The 19,139-nt window shown below is 38.5% G+C and overlaps 1 protein-coding gene across 1 annotated transcript in view; it reads right to left on the reverse strand.

The window, feature by feature from the left end:
- The window catches only part of CDC73 (cell division cycle 73), a 98,253-nt gene extending 79,365 nt beyond the window's left edge, over nucleotides 1-18,888 (reverse strand). The window contains exons 1-7 of the mRNA XM_048080283.2: nucleotides 18,686-18,888; nucleotides 14,631-14,736; nucleotides 14,152-14,221; nucleotides 13,138-13,200; nucleotides 12,997-13,049; nucleotides 11,204-11,292; nucleotides 8,752-8,968 (exon numbers count right to left, since the gene is read on the reverse strand). Coding sequence (XP_047936240.2) covers nucleotides 8,752-8,968; nucleotides 11,204-11,292; nucleotides 12,997-13,049; nucleotides 13,138-13,200; nucleotides 14,152-14,221; nucleotides 14,631-14,736; nucleotides 18,686-18,816 — 729 coding nt within the window. The 5' untranslated portion in view covers nucleotides 18,817-18,888. The remainder of the gene's footprint in view (nucleotides 1-8,751; nucleotides 8,969-11,203; nucleotides 11,293-12,996; nucleotides 13,050-13,137; nucleotides 13,201-14,151; nucleotides 14,222-14,630; nucleotides 14,737-18,685) is intronic.
- Between the last annotated feature and the right edge of the window lie 251 nt (nucleotides 18,889-19,139).

The raw sequence follows: 19,139 nt of genomic DNA on the forward strand, positions 1-19,139 counted from the left end.
CGAAGGGGGAAAAAAACAGCAGTGCTTTAACAAACGCTCAAACTACGATCATCATCTTGCTGTTTATTGGCTTGTTTGGGGATGTGGGATTACATTGTTGTGACAGAAAACGATTGAGCACAAAGTCCATTGCAGGTTCTAACTGATTTGCAAAGCCCTGCAGAGAGGAAAGACCACTAAGTTTTCATTGTTCATCCCTTTAGAGATCCAGAATATAAACATCCCTTAGCTTCTGCCCTAGATTTAGTTAAACTTAATACCAAATGCTACAGTTTTATTACCAAAAACTTCCAATCTGGGGGTCAGACCAGGAAACAAAAAAAAAATCCGTGTCTCTCTGTACTAGGTCTTAAAGATATTTGAACATTCTTTTAAAACAATGCTTAAGAAAATCTTCAGTATAAAAGGACAAGTTCATCAATTCTTGTTTTTATCTGCCTAGAGCGCTGCTACTCCCATGAAAGCTCTTCATTAATTCCAGCCATGTCTACACCTAATGGTATTTTACCACACTGGGGAAGAAAAAAGAGGAAGAATGTTTCAGCAGCTATCAAACCAGGTTTCTGATATTTTCTTAAATAAAGCTCTATAGCAACAGATTTCTTCTCCCATCCTCCTTCATGCCTCTACAGAGAGGACTCATGCACGCACTAGATGTAGATAGGAAGAGAAGGCAATGGGAACAAACAGACGATCAAGGACAGCAGCTATGGTCAGAAACATCGTTGATCATCATCTCACAGCAAGAGTCACACATGTTCTTCAGGAAAACCTTCAATCGTATATAAATTCTCAAGATTTACAGGAGCAGATGCTCTATCCCTTGCCAACATAGTGACTAACATACAGCAAGTCAAGTTACTATCACTGGTGTTAATTTAACACCAGGCTGTTTTAGGAGAAATACCAGAACATATAAGATCAGCCTGATCTGATGGGGAAGAGCACCAAGTTACATCACTAGCAGAACTCTATCTGTAATAAAACTGCTTTCATATAAATATAGCACAGCTTATTAAAAAAAACTGCAATATTTATCGTGTAACCTGTATTTAATTTCTGTAACTATCCTTAACCCTAAAGCTCATTGACAAAGAACTCTAGTCACAAGAACAGCTTTAACTGCTATTTATCAGGTTAGCAAAAAGTAATAATTTCTAATAATTTTTAGAAAGTATTTTAGAAATAATAATTTCTAATACCAATCATCAAGAAAGAACATTGATTTCATCTCATAAAAAATAATTCTTGCGGAAATCTGACATACAGAACTAGAAACACAGAACATGGCTTCACAACATCCCTATAAATCAGCTGCAATCAGTTTGTATCAGATTTTACATACTGGTATTTCACAGCAAAGAAAGAAGATCCTAGAAACAACCCTATAAACTCAAATTCTTATTTGAGATAAGGATTTCTTGTTGGACCTGCATCCCAGGATGATCAAGAGCGGTAGAATACTATAAACATCATCCAAATTTACAGCAGGCATAGAGAAGGAAGAATCAAGCCCCTTCCACACTTCTTTACACATGTGCTTGATATGCTCAGACATACTGCTAAGTCCTTTGCAGCCAATGACAAACCAAGGCACAATGCATATTCTCACCACAGATTTTTAGTAATTCTTATGTGCTGCGCAGCATGAATGTGCCAACAGTATTCAGGTGTTCTTATAAAAGTACAGAAGTTAAACAGTTTGTGTGGTACATAAACTGATTAACTGTAAAATTAAAAGAAAATGTTTTACACATGTAAATTTAAATCACACACCTAGATCCAGTGTCACTTAAGGCACTCTCCTACATCTTAAACTCTAAGCATCTTCCGCACAAACTGTTCACAAACATTGAAGCTGATTCTCTCCTCCTTGTTATTCTAAATTGAAGTCTTAGAGCACTGTATTTTGTATTGTGCTAGACTGCCCTCAGAATCAAAAGTTGAATACATACAAAATTGATATTCAGGGACAGCTGCATGCATTCAAATACAGGTAGAACAGCTACACAAAGTACTGATATTTTCTGCACTGTGCTTATTCAGACCATAAAAGCTTCCATCATTTCTGACCCAACATCTTTATTCTCCTAACGCAGGAACACTTCGTAAAGACCACAGATAGAAATACGACCTCAGATGATGGAATTGTCATGAAATAATGCCTCCTTTTTGAATTACACGTACATGTACCTCTCCTATTTTCATTCCTTTGTTTCCATTGAATAACAAGTAAAAGGACAAGATGCTCAACTGCACTGACAGGCGTGCTTGCAGAGGGCTTATGGTACTTCTCAAACTATTTTCCATACACTTTTGGCCTGCAATGACCATAATACAGTAACTCATGCAACAGTACGTTTCATACAGAAGGCATAAACAGAACAAACAAGTTGCAAAAGAACCACCTAAGTATAAATAGATCTTCTTAGTTATGCTTTCAGGAGAGTACCAATGTAAGAAGTTATCGTAACTGATATAGCTAACAAACTGGAGCAGAGTATAGGACAAATTTTTTAAACTGTCCATCTAGGGCATATATAAAAAAAAGCATTAATAAAACTTGATTTGTCACTAACTGCCATGGAAAATGAAAATTAAAGTCACACACTCCTTTTCACAAAATTTGCTCTGGGAAACAAATAATATTCCACCAGTCAAAAAGTTTAAGTACTATTACAGTCTACTGCACTAAAATAAAACAGTTATTAGTCCTATTTGTGGACTGTTTCCAGTGACAAGTTTCATTCCTCACTTGTTCTATTTTTTCCCCCCACTAGATTTTTATAGCAAGAGTATTTTATGTGAAAGACATGTAAAGCATCTAATTTAAAATAGAATAAACACTAACTCAGAAGTATGAAAGAGCAACACTATAATGTCCTGAAAATAGAACACAGCATAAAATCTGCTTTAAAAAAATACCTTGTACATAACCTGAAGTTATTTCTTATATGTATGCACCATACAGAAACGCAGGTGGGTTTTTTGTTTGTTTGTTTTTATTATTTTAAGTCATAGAAGTGCCTAAGTGTGGTGTTACTTTACAGCTAACCTAAATTTCTTTCAGGTAACATAGCTCTGTTACTCCAGACAAATTTGAGGTACCTAGTCCCAAAACAAGATTCAATATTGCTCAATATGAAAACAACTTTCATGATCTGGTCTATCCTTCCTTCAAGAGCTGTACTCAAAACACATCGACAAGTGTCTAACAGCAATATACTTCCCAGTTTTAGTCAGTAAGCTAATATACTTTAAAGTAGAGTTTGGGAATTGAAACCTATACCATGTCACTTGTGCACAGGCCTTCTAGAACCACACCCTCATTCCATCTGAAAGCACTAATTGCTATTAAGCTGGGACACACCTTCATCTTTTCAACTTCACAGTTAAGTTCACCACTATTGTGAATGTCAGGAACATAGAACAATTCTGCCACCTAGAGCTCAAATACAAAATTGCTTTTACAAAGAATGTTAAGACTTCCAAAATTTTACTCAGACCTTTTAGCTGTCAAAAATAACTAAAAATACCATATTAGTCTTGCTATAAAGTTATTTTAATTTAAGCATTTGCCAATTAAAAGGACTTTCAGTAAAAGCTTTTACTGAAATTGTAGTAAGCGTAGTTTGTAATCTCCTTACAGGGAACTTCATTACTATAAATGTTCAAAAAAAAATCTCAACAGCATTTACTTCAAATACACTACTTACTGTCAAAGGGGTCAACCCTATTATTGAAAGGCTTTAATTTAAGAAAGAAAGTATATAAAAATGCTAGGATTAAGACAGAATACAAACATTTTATTTGGTCTTACTTCCTACTTTGTTAGGAAAGCAAATATTTTTAATATGTTAAGAAGTCAAAATTCAGAACATTTGCTTTTATTTTTTTTCATACAATAAATATTAATCAGAGAGAGGACTATCTACCCAGATTGTGAGAAAATCAAATTGGCCAGACTGCATAAGGGAATTAATAGGATGTAAGAAGTGAGGCCTTTGCTTCAACATTGCAACCCAGATGTAGTAATTACAACGAAATATTATCATAAATATATAAAGATTGAAAAACCCCACAGTTTTATCAACCAATGATTATGAAACAAAGCTAGAGGGACAGCGTTTCATATAATCCAGATCCTATACCAAGTTGCCTTCCATATCTTCAATTGGACTGATTATGTTGTTCCTTCTGTGCATAGGGTTAGTTTACTCAAGGAAGTGTAATTCTGATATGTTCGTACTTGCAAGAAAATACGACTTAAGACTGCTACCCCAAATTTAAAGTTTTAGCAGTAATCTGTAACATATCCCTAAAAAGAAATGGATGAAAGATTTGAAAAAAAAAAAATGTTCAGAGCACACTCCTCCCGTAAGAACACCAGTTCACTTCAGAGAATTACAAGTTCACAAGGCCATTATTAGTGAATTTCCAAGAGTCCAGGTTTAAGCTTTCTCTACGCACAAGGAGCACAGGTTCAACCCAGCCTACTCAATTACCACGCTGGCTATTTATATAATATTTCTAAACGTGCTGGGAACCTAAAAAAAATTCAAGTACATCAATCACTGAGATAATTACTCCTTTCCAATATATTTGTGATTGCTGAAAATCCTACTTAGACTACTTTCGCATTCCTACAGGAAGAATTCAAGTGCTATGAACACATTTACAGTAGAAATGGATGGAATGAGGAGGTTTTTGCTTAAAAAAAAAAAGATTGCTGAAGCCTGCTACTAGAGATTACAGAAATCAAAGAATTATTCAGGAAGGAAAGAGAGGAAGAACATGACAGGAAGGAATCAATTTCTGTTTAAACACAAAGTTTTTTCTAGATGTTCAATGGTTTATTTTATGAAACAGATATAAAGCAGTAATTCAAAACTTGTAACTCCAAATACTTATGATGTTAAATATTCTATGTATGGGTTCAAATCCTAGCTGCCAGAGAAGATGCCCAGTTCAATAAACAACGGGTCTCTCAATAAATAAGTTACAAAAGCAGTATTTTGCTAGTATTTTCCCTTAAGATTTGCAGTTTCAGCTCAAACTGATTTAATGTAGATAAAATCTGACAAGCTCAACCTGCCCTCCAGAAACAGGTTTCATAGTCAATAGTATGACTATGTTACCAAAAACACAATTCATACCCTTCTAACGTGGTGTAAGTAAACATCCTAAATTATTGTGTGCGCTTTATACAAAAAAGGCCAGCAAAGGAAACAGCAAGACACTTACAGCATTGACACCTGGTCCAAATATTAATCCACAGATGAAGTAATGTTGACTTCATTTCTAGAACTCCTCTCCCTTTGCCTGTACTGCTTCTTTCCCCCAGCACATCTCTGGCCTTAAGACAGCAATTCTTTTACCCTGATTTTTGTGCTTGTTTGTGAAGGTCAACAGTTAGAACTGGACTGTGTGAGGAGTGAAGACAGACAGAAGAGATCAGATTCTCAAAGGATTCTCAAAGCCCCCAACAATTGTGGCTGTTAAAGAAATGGTAAGGGAACTCAGAAGTTGCGTTTTCGGGTGGTTAGACTGTCAGCTCACCAAGACAGCCACGTTGCATACATTCATTCAAACCTGAAATTAATTGCCTCTGAACATATATCCACCCAAATAGTTCTAAAATTAAACTACTATAACGGGAAGAAAAACCTTAAACTAAACAAATGCACTTTGGCTCTGAAAAGCAATTACATGAAAATGTCACATTATGCATAAACTCTAGAAGACTACACCGCAGACTTGGGGAAGGCCAACAGATGTGCAAGAGACAGCACAGGATGACTCATCCACCTGGGATTAAATCAAACACTAGATTTCCAGAAGAGGGTAGGAGTGCATAATAATCAGATAGAAAACTACATAAAAAATACTTCAACAAGAAGTTCTAAGCAAAATTTAAAGGTAAGCAAGCAGACAAATGCAAATTCTGGAAATCTTAAAAACAAAAAAGTGAAGTGAAATGTCTGATTTTAAAAACAATAGCAACCTCATGAATTCAGTATAAAGACAGCCAGGGATCAATGCAATAGCAAAGTACAATACAAGGGTACTGGAAGAGATCATATGGATACAGGTTGTGCATTATAGGAAGCTTGGTGCCAAAGCACGAATGACAACCAATGAATGGCAACTTGTACAAAACCACGAAAGCACTAGGGCTGTCCTGCCAATATGCACTGGACAGTAACAGAACTCCACTAATCCCAAAGAAAGTAATTATGAGATCGCAGTTATTTTGTAGGTAGGATGTGGGTCAAGAAGGGAAGCCATGCTGAGATTAATCCTTTAGCTATCATAAGCAATTACTTCTTGGAGCATCTGGCCCAAGAAGTCACAAAAGGAAAGACAGCTCTTTATTTAGCCCATAGAACCTACTCTGAAGAACACTATAGCAGGGGTATCAATGTACTCAAATTCAACATTCTCATGAAGAAAACCTTACACCTTTTGCCATAAAAAAATCCACTGCTAATTTCAGCAAAGGGAGTGACATAACAATGAAGTTACTATTAAAAGATAGTTAAAAGCAGCATCTCAAAGGGCAGAATACAAGCATCATGAAAACTTTCAGAGCTGTACATAGAATATTGAAGACCATCTTGCTGAAGGAATCCATACTTTTTCCAGAGACATCAAAAATGGAAGAAACCTGCCCAAAACATGTTAAGGACGGTATATTTTGTTTTGTAGCCTGATCTTCTTAGTGTTTTCCTTTTACATCTTAAGCCATCTCTACATCAATGTTTACTACAGAGAACGCTGGTAAAGTTCACATACAGGAAATTTTCCTCTGTGGGGAAGACAGCCTGAGGATCTGTCTCAGACTGAATCAATTTTTAGAAAGGAACAATAAAATTGACATTTTAGGGTGCTCATAATTTGGTACCGTTACCCGAGGAGTTGTAAAGTTATTCAGATACAAAAGAGTCAGATTCTACATGGTAAACTGCCATTGAAGGCAACTTCATTTTTAAACATATTCTAAGAGGATTCATAAGACTGCAGATAAACCTGTATCAAGCAGATACTGAAGAATTACAATAAAAAGAGTTAACAGGCATGCTAGCAAGCCAAGTATCATACAGAAAAGCCAAAAGAGCAGTTGCAGGGGGTACCGTGCTTCCTGGATCAAAATTCTTTATATGAACAGGCAAATAGGTAAGGAATGACTTGCCTGAAAGGACATACCTGAGTTTCCTAACAACTTGAGTCTATCCTTACAAAGGCTCTTTCAAAAAATCAAAATCCTTTGTGAGGTTCTGGGATATAACCATAGCCCTGTGTAACAAAATGATGTTTCCCCACCTACTTACTCTCACAGTTTCTTGTACAAAAATATAAGCTTTTGATGATTTCTGTCCATATCAACACTCCCGAAACTCTGTGCAAACAGAAAAAAGGACTCGCTAATTATTCCTCAGACTAGTCAAAGGAACTACTTACCAGAGTCCCTAAACAAACTTGATCTCCTTTTGTCCTTCTCCCTGTGCTAGGTTTTGCCTAAAATCACTACCTCATCTTATTGTTATTACATGGATACTAGGATTAAAAAAAAAAATCTAACTCTTTACCTATCATCTTTGCAAGACTCTCCTGCAAGGCATGTAAAGATATGAATGCCATGACTGATTCACTACAGGAGGAAAAGTTACCCAGATTCCTTCAATACACACGTTTTGGATGATTAAAGTGGTTTTTGGATTGTTTTGGTTTGTTTGGTTGTTGTTTTTTTTAATTTATCTCTAACAGTTATTTATTTATAACTCTTCAGTGGTGAGATTGCTACAAATCTCAGACTTAAAGCAGCAATATTCACTCTGCATGTGACACGCAAGTATGTGCCATATACCTATTAATTACCCCATAATTCCTAAGTGTTTATTCCACTGAGGTCATGAGACTATGTTGTAAAAATGACCATCACGTAAAATACTGTTAAAAATAAGACAAGCTAAAACTGGGAACTCCTTTGCTTAATGTCTAGACATTATTTTCCTGTGATAGTACTTAGAGAAGTAGAGAAGGCAAAGGATACAATCTGGCAACAGCCTCAGGAAAACAGACCTTCACAATCTGTTAGAAATTGACTTACTGCTTCCTTGAGAAATTTAGCCTCAATTGTCTCTGCTATAAAGAAAGCTTGCTCTCTTTGGACAGTTAGGCTATCAGCTGTGCTTGCAACCATGCTCTGGATGGCTCGTAACCAAGTACAGATAAAAACATCAATTAAAGGAGCATAAAGGAACAAAAAGACGCAGAAAAGCCTCGTCACACCAACTCTTTCTGGTTTTGTTCATTTTATCATTTTCTCTCCCTACTTTTCCACTGTTTTCCACAGCTTAGCAGCCTTTGGACTCTCTTTCAATGTACCTATGTTGCTACTTGTATCAGGTACACCCCACTTTTGTCTGTTTTACACCTACAGGTACTTCCTACAGCCTTCCCAATTGTAAGGCTCAAACCAGCTTTGTTTAAGAGGAATTAAGTGATTACTTGGTATTTTTTAAATGGCTGAAACAAGTATTTTGAGATGCATTTTAGGCTTATGGTAATGAGGAAAGAATTAACTCTTTGTCCCTGTGCCAAGAGCTCTCCAGCATACCTTTACCTAGAATACTAAGCATAATCCTCTCAGTCATTTGTAGTCTATAGTTAACAAGCTAAAGATACAGTAAAGAGAAAATGCAGTTTGCCATTTGGACCATAGAAATAGCTTGGTATCTACAGCATTACCTTGCCTGTGCTTTGTAAGATTGTAGTTCTTGTCCTCCATACTCTCTCCCTGCTGACAATATCTCTGGTTACATCCACTTCAGCATCAACAAAACTTCTCTGTTTAAGAGCAGTTATGTCATCATCCAGATCAGTTTTGATAGTGGATCTTTTCTTTGCCATGATTTTTGCTTTGATAGCAGCAATTTTTTCCACTGACATGGCTTCAGACAAGGACCTAAATGAGCAAAAATAGCAGAAGAGACTGAATAACAGCACAAACAATTCTTCTGAGAGAATTTCTGAATGAGCAGTTTCCTCCTGCTTAAGTTTACATCTATGCCATAAAAAGTCACCTTACATATACATAAAGATTATATGAGCTCGGCATTGATTCTAATGCCCAAAACAGCATTTTTCTGACAAAAGATTCCATACAGGTATTAGCACAAAAAAGTCAAAAAAATCCCAACAACAGAAATAAAGACTGAAAATGCAAAGCATCAGGACTAACACTTCCATTCACAATATCATCTGACTTTCAACTCTTAGTAATTTATAGCGAATTACAATTTTGTGTCTAGTCAGTCAATCTCAGGCTTCCAAAGCATTAAACTAAATTCTGGTTGAGGCTCTGTTATGCAGACTTGGGAACTTGGAAGATCAGTGTTACATTTCAGAGCATGTAGGCCAAACAAACAGATGGTAGTAACTTTGTCCACCTTAAACTGTATTTGAAGTAGCTCAGCTCAGTCCAAGAGTGCAACATTTTTATCTGTTTGCTTTTAATTGTAAACACAGCAGGATTTAGTTGCCAAACACTGAGCACTATTGTTTTCCAGGTAAACTGAAGAATAAAAAGGACTGAATTGCACAATCCCAACTGCACCTAACCAATTCTATTCTACGTGATATTTTGAGAACACATTGCTTCACAGTGCTTAAGTTTTCAATCTCCTTTTACACCTAAGCTACTGAAAAGGGAACTTATTTGTTGCTCTTAAATGAAGCAACAAGAGTGACAAACACACAAAATTCACTGCTTGTGAATGTCACTTGCGCTTTTAAAGGGACAATCTTTTGCATCCAACTGTATTCTGTATTTACAGATTTTTACTAAGTAATTACAAATAACATTTGGTAATCTTCACTGCAATATTCTCTCATACTCCAAAACTTTCATTTTGAGTGTGCTACAACTAACATCCAAATTATCAGTTTACACAAAACAATGTGCATAGTTACACCTTTTGTTTCTTAAACTTCCTGACTTTTAGTCAGGTATGACAATCAAATCTGTGGTTTTTTTTTTTTTGTTCTAACAGTTTCCTTTTATGTACACCTAAACAAGACACAGATAGGAAGATATTTTTATGTGCTTAGGTGCAATTATATCTCACTTGGCTATATTAATTGTTGAAAGGCTAACTCATAAATTTAATCCTGGTAAAGGACAGACAAACATTCACAACATGGCTTATGCTCAGGAAATAAATTTCTCAAGAATGCAGTTGGTCTATCAAGTGAAACTATGTATTTGCAAAATCCAATGCAGATGAAACAATGTTACTGCATACTCATACACCTTCCTAGCAGGAAGTATGATTCCCATTTTGCATTCTGAGAGCTGACACACACACAAGAAATAAAGCAACTACCTTTACATTATGGCTTCAGAACTTAGGTATTTGAAAATGAGTTACTAGAGTTTGGTATCCTACTAAATACCTACTAAGCCCAAGATCCTTAGCATCAACAAGGTCTTGCAATAATTTTATTTCCTTTCTGCCTGGCTTGGGGAAGATATGGTGTAAGACAAAAACAGCAGTCATTCTCTGCAAAATTCTGGATAGATACAACAGAAAAGAAAAGGTGACAGGCAAGTTTTTAAACACTTGAATACTGATTACTACTTACAGCAATGACAGTACATTATCCTCTGGTAGTCTACTGCCTCCTCAGAGGAAACAGGCTCACCTCTGCAAGGAGTCAAACTGAGGTCCTGCTACCCTTAGATGTATTCTTACATTATTTTCCTCCTTTTGTGCACAAGACACTCCTCAGTACAGGATTTTATTTCTTTGAAATAGAGATCATCAGCTTTCCTTTGCAATTCTGCTCATTGTCTTTGACTGCTTAGATAAACACCATGGCAGAAGAAAGCATAAGTGGTGGGGGTTGGAGGGCAAAGTGAGACAACTGTTCTTATACTTGTGAATAAAAAAAAAAAAAAAAGAAGAAATCAAGATATCTCATGCCACACCATCTGAACTTCCACTCAAGAACAGTAGTCTGACGAGGCATGAGGTTCTATCCCCTCAAGCATAATAGATGATAGCACCTAAGGGGAGGGTGGATAGGGGTGAGGCAAAAAACTTCCAATGAGAGCTATTGGACAAAAGTAAGATCACATGCCTGATTGTTATTAGTCTTTTAATTAAGCATTATCCATATGAAATTGAAGTATTCCTACCTGATCTGCTCTGTTTGCACGATACCTTCTTTATGTCCTTCCAACCGAGCCGCCAACCGCTCCTTGTCAAGACGCACACACTCTTCATCCTAGGAGTAACATTGGTGTTTAAATTTTTGTGTATTCTCTTTAATAACAGAAATACAGCTAGAATTAAAACTATATAGAATTCACTTTAAGATTAGCAAGGACTATCTTTATTTCCAAGCATTTTTGAACTGTGCACTAGTATTAATTGTACAGCTACTGGAAACTTAAGAACCACAATATACAATTAGAATAATGAAAAGGAAACTACCATTCCCTTATAAAGTGCCTTGCTGAGACAATAATTCAAAAGAATAGAAAAGCAGTAAGAGAATTTGAAGGTGACAAACAGTAAGCATACATATATTTTTGACAAGCTCAATGATGTTTTTACAGAAAACTGCCCAGAACTGTGACACTTTGATGCAGAACTTTCATAAATGGCATTCTTAATGAATATATAGACAAGTCGAGAGTAAAGACTAGTAAAGTGACTTCCAGTTACTCAAGCGAGGATGAAGACAGACATGTAAGGTGAGAAAGCAACGGAAAAACTTAACTTGATGCCATTTTTTCCACCTTTAAAGCTGATATCACTTTTGTCTTATCAGTCTTATTTCCCCACAAAATCAAAGTCATCGTCAAGCCTGTCCTACTGCTAAAAAGCAGAAGCATAGCAAGAACAGTCATGCCCGTGTATCAGGAGAGACCTGGAACCTCTACACTGAAACGGTTTCTGAATAGCTTAAAACAGACTTTACAGACTGAGCAGTCAGAGCAGCAAAGAAACAAACGAAAGATGGCCATAAACTGATCAGGTTCGTATGTAGAATATTTGATTCTCCAAATCATGACGTTGAAGACGTACAGTTTGAAAACATAATGGCATCACAACCACATAGGGAAATGTAGAATGTAACTCTACAGATCACCAATATGTCATCTCAGAGCAATTGTGGCTGTGAGCCATTAAGAATGCCCAAAGTTCTCATTAATCTCATGCTGATAAAGTTAAGCACAAGCAATGTTCAAATCCAATTCTGGAATAATGGAATGTATGTATTTACAATAAATCTTCTTCTAAGAAGAAATCTAAAGCCTCAGAGCTCTGAAAATATGTACAGACAGATTTATAACAACTCAGAAGGAAAAAAATGGATGAACACAGTTAAAGAGTAATAGGGGGAAAAAATAAACTAGTTTTTAAAACCAGGCAGAATTACGTAATACAATATGTGTAAGAACTAGACACGTCGATTTTATTCCAGAGATACTTGTGAAAATACACTGTTTAATTATCCAACACATCGCTTCAGAAAATACTAAATCACAGGGACAACAGTTTTGTATACCGCTATAAAGAGACTAAAATAGCAGATAAATGCCAGTCTTATTGATATCTACTCATTTGTTTTAAGTTATGTCAGCTCACAAATGGCAAATAACAGTAATTACTCGTTATATAGCACTTTGATTCTAATCACATAGCTCCTAGCAGACAGATCATAATGCAACAGGTATTTATAGATCCGTGGTCAAGCTTTACCCTTTCACACTCCGATGTACAGCCAGCAACTCAAATTTCAAGTTTAAACCAGAGGCTAGAATTCCTAAGTTCTATCTCCTTCTGGTTCATGTACGCACTAACAGAAGTAGCGTGTGCACCCAGAGGACAGGTAGTCCAGCTGAACTGCTACAAAATGAGAAAAACTATAATTTACATACACACACCCCAAATTTGTATCGATGACAGTTACTGTCATTACCTCTATTCTTGGTTTCTTTGCTTCCGCTAGTATTTCATCTGCTGCTCTTTTAACTACAAGAAAAAGAGGACATTAAAAATGCAGCATTGCAGAATACTCTCATAAAACAAACTTTGAGGCTACTTTTTAGTTAAACTATACCTTGAGTGGATCGTTGAAGGCCAATTTCAAGTGGAGCACTTCTGTCTATACTTGATGAGGTTGCTGTAATCAAACAACATTTCACGTAATTATAAAAGGTTTGATAAGTATTTCAGTATAAAAGGATGAAGAACAACAGATAACATGCAACAATGTAAATTCTAATTAGATATTAAGAAAATAACGTCTTTAGCAAAGGTTGTCAAACACTGGCACCAGAGATATTCAGAACCTGACTTAATATCAAGTTAGGTCAGATTGCTCGGGGCCATTTGACTCTTCAAAAAGGGGACTGAACCAGATGACTCTGTGGTCCCTTCCAACATTAGTCAGCAATTCTATGACCTGTATATACTATACAGGAGAAAACAGTCACAAAAAGTTACTTTATAACCTGGAATCAAGATCTACTTGTTCATCTGCTTTTTGGAAGAAAGACAACCTGAGAGTCGCCCCTCTAAAAAAGGTTTACTACTCATATTACAGAAATCATCTCATATTCCAACATAGAGAGACCACGTGCAAGACAGAGCAAGATAAGGTAGGCCATATTTATCTTTCTCTGGTCAGAAAAAAACCTCTTTTCTTTGACTATTGGTAACAGAAATTTTAGCACAACAGAATACCAGGAAAATCTGCCAGACTGAAAAAGCAGTGATTTGATACATTTTATTATACCGCAGATTTTATCCCACACACTCATTGCATCAAAATCAACGTTTCCCACAATCTAGAGAGAAGGAAGAAACAAACATGGAGCATTCTAACAGATAACTATTAACCAAGGTTGTTAATAATCAAGTAGATCACTTCTAAACATGCGTGTAGGAATGCAGCTCCTAAGTGTCTTAAAAATAGTTAAGTTCAGAATAAAATAATTTAAAGAAAAATTAGTTTGAGAAGCCTGAACTTAGTCAGTTTAGCTACAGATTGACCCTCATGTATTGCCCCCTCATTTATCCCATAAATGCAAAGCAAGAGAGTACTGCGTCTTTAACAGAAAACATCACTCACATGTTTCCCCATTTAGGTATGCAAGTAAGTCTTTCCTATCAGGTCTTCTTACCACAGGAATGTTTTCAGTCTGAAAAGACAACAGACTTGACATTAAACTGTTATTCCCTCAGAAAGACTCTCGATGAAGATTTTTCCACTTTCATTGACCACTCATCCGCACAAAGAAAGGAAAACATGTCCTGCATCACAGGCAAGCACAACTATCAAGCTTAAAAATGCAACTACTTTCTGGAGGATGTTTAACTACACAAAATGAAACACGTCATCTGCTATAAAACAAAGGGAGGACAGACTTTTTCCTTCATTTCAGACTTGCAAATAAGCAGTAGAGTATTTTTTTAAACACACACAGTTCATTGCATACCTTTTTCCCTTTCCCCAGACACTAGACATGCTACCATCATTCTCTGACAGTAACTATGCAAACATTACTCAGCTCAAACCAGACAAAATGAAGTTCTATATGGTCTACTTACTGCAGCACGACGGACATAAACAGGATGTGAAAGGTGCACATTATTGAGCAGGAACAAGATAGAATCCAAAGTGTAGTATTCCCTGGGCTGACCCTCCTTCCCGGTCCTGTAAAATCATGAAACACAGTTTTTAACATTTAACAAAGCGTTTTCCCTCCAAACGCAGTGGTTTTACTCATGGCTCACCACCAGCATCAAGACACTCACCACATAAGTGCCAACCTCACTGGGGGAAGGCAGAAGAAATAAAAACCACTCCTCAAGCATGACTTTCTTTAACCTGGAAGAGCTACACTTCTGGTACATTTAATAGGTATTGTGTAAGTCTGATGTCTCTATAGTGTGGATATAATGCCACTGCTGCTTTCTTGGAATTCTGTTTCTAAGCGAAACAAAAAATATGTCGATCAAAAGCACCCAATAACCTGTTCTGAACTCATTACTAGCAGGAAGGCTTAACACATTACCTTCTTAGCAATGCCTGAGAAAACAAACACACCTTATTTCATAGGCAGAAAAATTATTCAAAATACTGTGGAAATTGGTAGAATAAAGGATCTTTCTATCACTCTTCCTTCCAAGAACTTAGTCTGCATATTTACATGGTGGAAGGGAGGGTTATGTTTTGTTGCAAGGACGAGGAAAAGGGAAGAGACTTTGTATCTTTCAACTGCTAAGAAACAAAGTTGGCTGAACAACTGTAACAAAACTGGACTCCTCAGCAAGGAACTGTTTGGCTATTTTATTGTTTCACTGCTATCTTTGATCAGGTAGCATCTGAACTTGTTCAGGGTACTAGTAGAAACAAAAGCTTCCTCCACATAGACTTGACTCTGAGGCGAAGCCTGTGTCCCGTGCCGCAGTTGTCACTTCATTTTACAATCAACACTGTAGATTCTCTCTTTTCAGAGTAAGTCATTATTTCTTTGAAGTGCGTCACATCCAATGATTATATTAAAAAGTCCAGCTGCTCATCTACTCAAGTTTCTTTACACTATTTAGCAATGAATGGTGTAATTTAGAAAACAAACACTGAACGGTTATCTATTAATTTGGAAATACAGTATTACAAAGCCCCAGGCATTGACAAAGCTCAGCAGTGCACAGCTGGTACTTCACCTAAGCCACACATGCAAGAAATCCCCATGCTCATTATCATTGCAAGAGGATGCTTTATTACAAGGACAATACAAGATACTGCATGTTAAAGGGAGAGTGTCAGATGGGAGAGCAATTGTACAGCAAGGAGAAAATCTAAGCCTAAACTGGCATTTCAACATCACTTCGTGATCCTTACAGATTTGCCAGAGGACCTGCTCAAAATCAAGAGGTAAAAGCAAGCTAGTCTGAATGCAGCTTACTTCACTCAATTAACAAACAATGTCAGTAGCAAAAGAAATTAATCTTCTTTTCCCGTATTACTAATTACATCAGTTATTTCAGAAAAACAATCTTATGATCCAGGCCTTGAAAAGTCCAGCACTTCAAAAAAAGTGATGCAACTTTTAATACTTGTTAAACTCCAGCTTAAAAGCTGAAGAAAATGTTTACATAATGCAAAACAGAAAGCTTCACCTGGTTGGTTTTAGCACCAGAAATTTATTTCCAGTTCATCCATTCACACTCCAAGGGCACCACAAGTTTATTCGTTTTCTAACTGCTCCACTTCCTTTTTTGTGTTTGAAAGCATGGATTTCGATAGAGGTTCTAAGTTCCTGGGTCTCATTCACAGAAGCAAGCAGTAATCCTCAAAAATACAAGACTGGACACGTGGAGTATCACACAAAGCAAAATACCCACGACCAGCTGCTCTCTGTTTAAAAACTTCTTAACTGTCCAAACAAGTCCCTCTGATGGGTAAACAAGTCAAATGAGGTGCTGGTAGATTGATCCCTTCCTTGGGTTTTGAAACTGATTCTATAATCACTCTTCTGGGGCCACGGACCAACCATTATGTCAAAACAAACAAAACATCTCATCTTAGTCCATCCTACCTTCAGAAGTATTCATAGAGTTATGCTCTGTGGACTGTATCTGGGAACCAACCTGCATAAGAACAACTTTCTGTGTTTTGTTTCCAGGTTACCCTTACCCTGGCTCCTTTCCTCAGACCAATTCACTGTTTGGCAGCCACTCGTGCCAGCATGGAGAGAAGGCAGCGCTGCTGACTTCTGCCAGCTTTGCTGCTCAAGGATCCACAGTGTTAAATGTCTACCGGGACTAATTCTAGAAGGGACAGAATGCCACCGCTGCTACTCTGACTTGGATTACTCTCTCCAGACCGGCAGCGGACAGAGATGCAATTACAGCAACCAGGCTGTGGACACCTAAAACAGAAATCATATTGGCTTCGTGAAAGATTAAGTTATTAACAACAGCTCACTGCATGCATAGTTTGGACCCCCTCAAGTGCCCCAAGTAAGAGATTTTGAATCTCACAAGTTGTTGAAGACGTTCCTCATACGTCCCAGCAATTACAAAAACTGACAGCTCCCTAACTGTGATCTCAAAGGTATTGAGCACGGCTTGCAGAACTGGTTCTTCAATTTAAGGATTTAAGACAGAATGTTCTACAGTGGTTTGCAAGAGATGCAGTGAATCAACAGCAGCCTCATTCTACCAAAAGTTCAGAAGCCATCTTTTTGGGTCTGAACCAAGATTTACTAGGTTACTAAAAAATAAAAAAATCTGTAACATTATCACAAGAGATGAAGAACTACACAGCTGTTATGTGGTTACTGCTTCTGCTCGGCACATCCTCTGCTCCCCCACGATCCCTCTCTGACCATAAAGATAAAGCTGTGTTAATGTACGCAATAAAGTTTCTCTCTCCAGCTGCCACCTTCTTGTCTTTTGTTAATAATTTCCACACCTAAATCAAGTTTTCCTAAGCAGTAGAAGAGTCAGGCTAGCATATCAGTTTCTCTGTTCCCTACAGAATGGGGGTGAAACGTGTCTGTCCAGTTAACCATTACTTATTACCACCTGGGAAAAGCGACTTGTAGCAAGGAAAACACCATAACTGTCTATGTAGCTACTCAGCAAAACAGAACCAAGACTTATCAGAAGCTTTAAAACTTATCTCCTTATGCAAATATTTCCTTCCTCTCTGGTCTACCTACCAGTATCCCCCTCTCAGCCAGGAAGTGCAACTAAATCCCAAGCAGGTTTCTGAAAGCTTGAAATAGATGATGAAATACCACATTTCTAGCTTTAAACTGAATGTAAAGTTACAGCAGTTTTAAAAAAATCTATGAATTAACATAGACAGATTTCCTTCCTTTCTTCCTCAAACCAGAAGACATTGCATCAGTGCTAATATCCTTATCATAATTATGAAAAATCAAAAAACAATCCCCAGATAGAGTGAGCCACAAGGATTTTGGAGAAATCTGTGGGCTCTCCTGGTCTTCTTGCAAGCTCCCCAGCACACGGCACTCTTTGATCACTACCTGCAGCGCTCACTACCTGACATTTAACAAGCAGCATTAGTTTCTCTTGGGTTGCAAGGATTCACTGAAGCCCTTCCAGCGTGGACGTCACAAGCCTGCAGCTGCCACTTTCCGAAGAAAGGTGAGCAAAGCAGCCCCTCGTACTACCAACAACGCACAGCAAGCCACCAAGTTCAACAGGTACAGAAACTGACGTTCTAGAACTTTTCTAAAAAAATATAGAAAAGTACTTTACCGACTGTAGCTACTTTAGGCAATTTCTACCTGCCTGTTACGGCAGGGCCGAGGAAGCCCCTTGTTCCCGGGGCTCACTGCCGCCTCCCCACCCGGTACCCAAGCTGCGGGGAGTGCCGAGCCGCCCAGAGCCCCGGCGCGCACCGATTTCGGGGGATTTCTCCCCAAAAACCCGGACAGGCTCCGCGGGGCTGCCTCGCCCCCGCGGCCGCCTGCAGCCCCCGGGAGGGGGCCTCACAGCCCGGGGACGGCCCGCACCGAGCCGTGTGGCCCCGGGGAGCCTCCCCAGGGGTCAGGCGGGGCTCAGCCCGGCCGCCACCCCCCGAAACCCCGCGGCAACCCCAGCCCCCCGCGGCCCCGGAGGCTCACCCCCAGATGACATAGTTGGTCTTGACATTCTTGGGCCAGGAGAACTCGCCGAAGATCACCTCGTCGCCCTTCACCACGATCTCCTTCTTCTGCGTGTTGTACTGCCGCAGCACGCTCAGCACGTCCGCCATCTTCTGCCCGCCGCCGCCGGCCCCGCCGCCGCCGCCGCCAGCCGCGAGAGGACCCCGCCGCCAACCGCCAGGCCCCGGGCTGCCCGCGGAGAACGCCTGAGCGCCGCCGCCCCGCCCCGCCCCGCCCCGCCCCGCCCCTGGGCGGCCGCAGCGGGCTGAGGGGGCGCCGCCGGGGGCCTCCCGCGAGCCGGTCAGAGCGGGGTGGGAGGGAAAGGAGGAAATCCCCGTGTTATCCCTGTGCTATCAGTCGCTAAAAACACTTGTCGGAATGTAATTCCTGTCAGGATTTAATGCTGACGTTGTATTCCTGTCAGGATTTAATG

The sequence above is a fragment of the Anser cygnoides genome, chromosome 8 (assembly GCF_040182565.1).
Source record: "Anser cygnoides isolate HZ-2024a breed goose chromosome 8, Taihu_goose_T2T_genome, whole genome shotgun sequence".
Taxonomy (NCBI): Eukaryota; Metazoa; Chordata; class Aves; order Anseriformes; family Anatidae; genus Anser; species Anser cygnoides.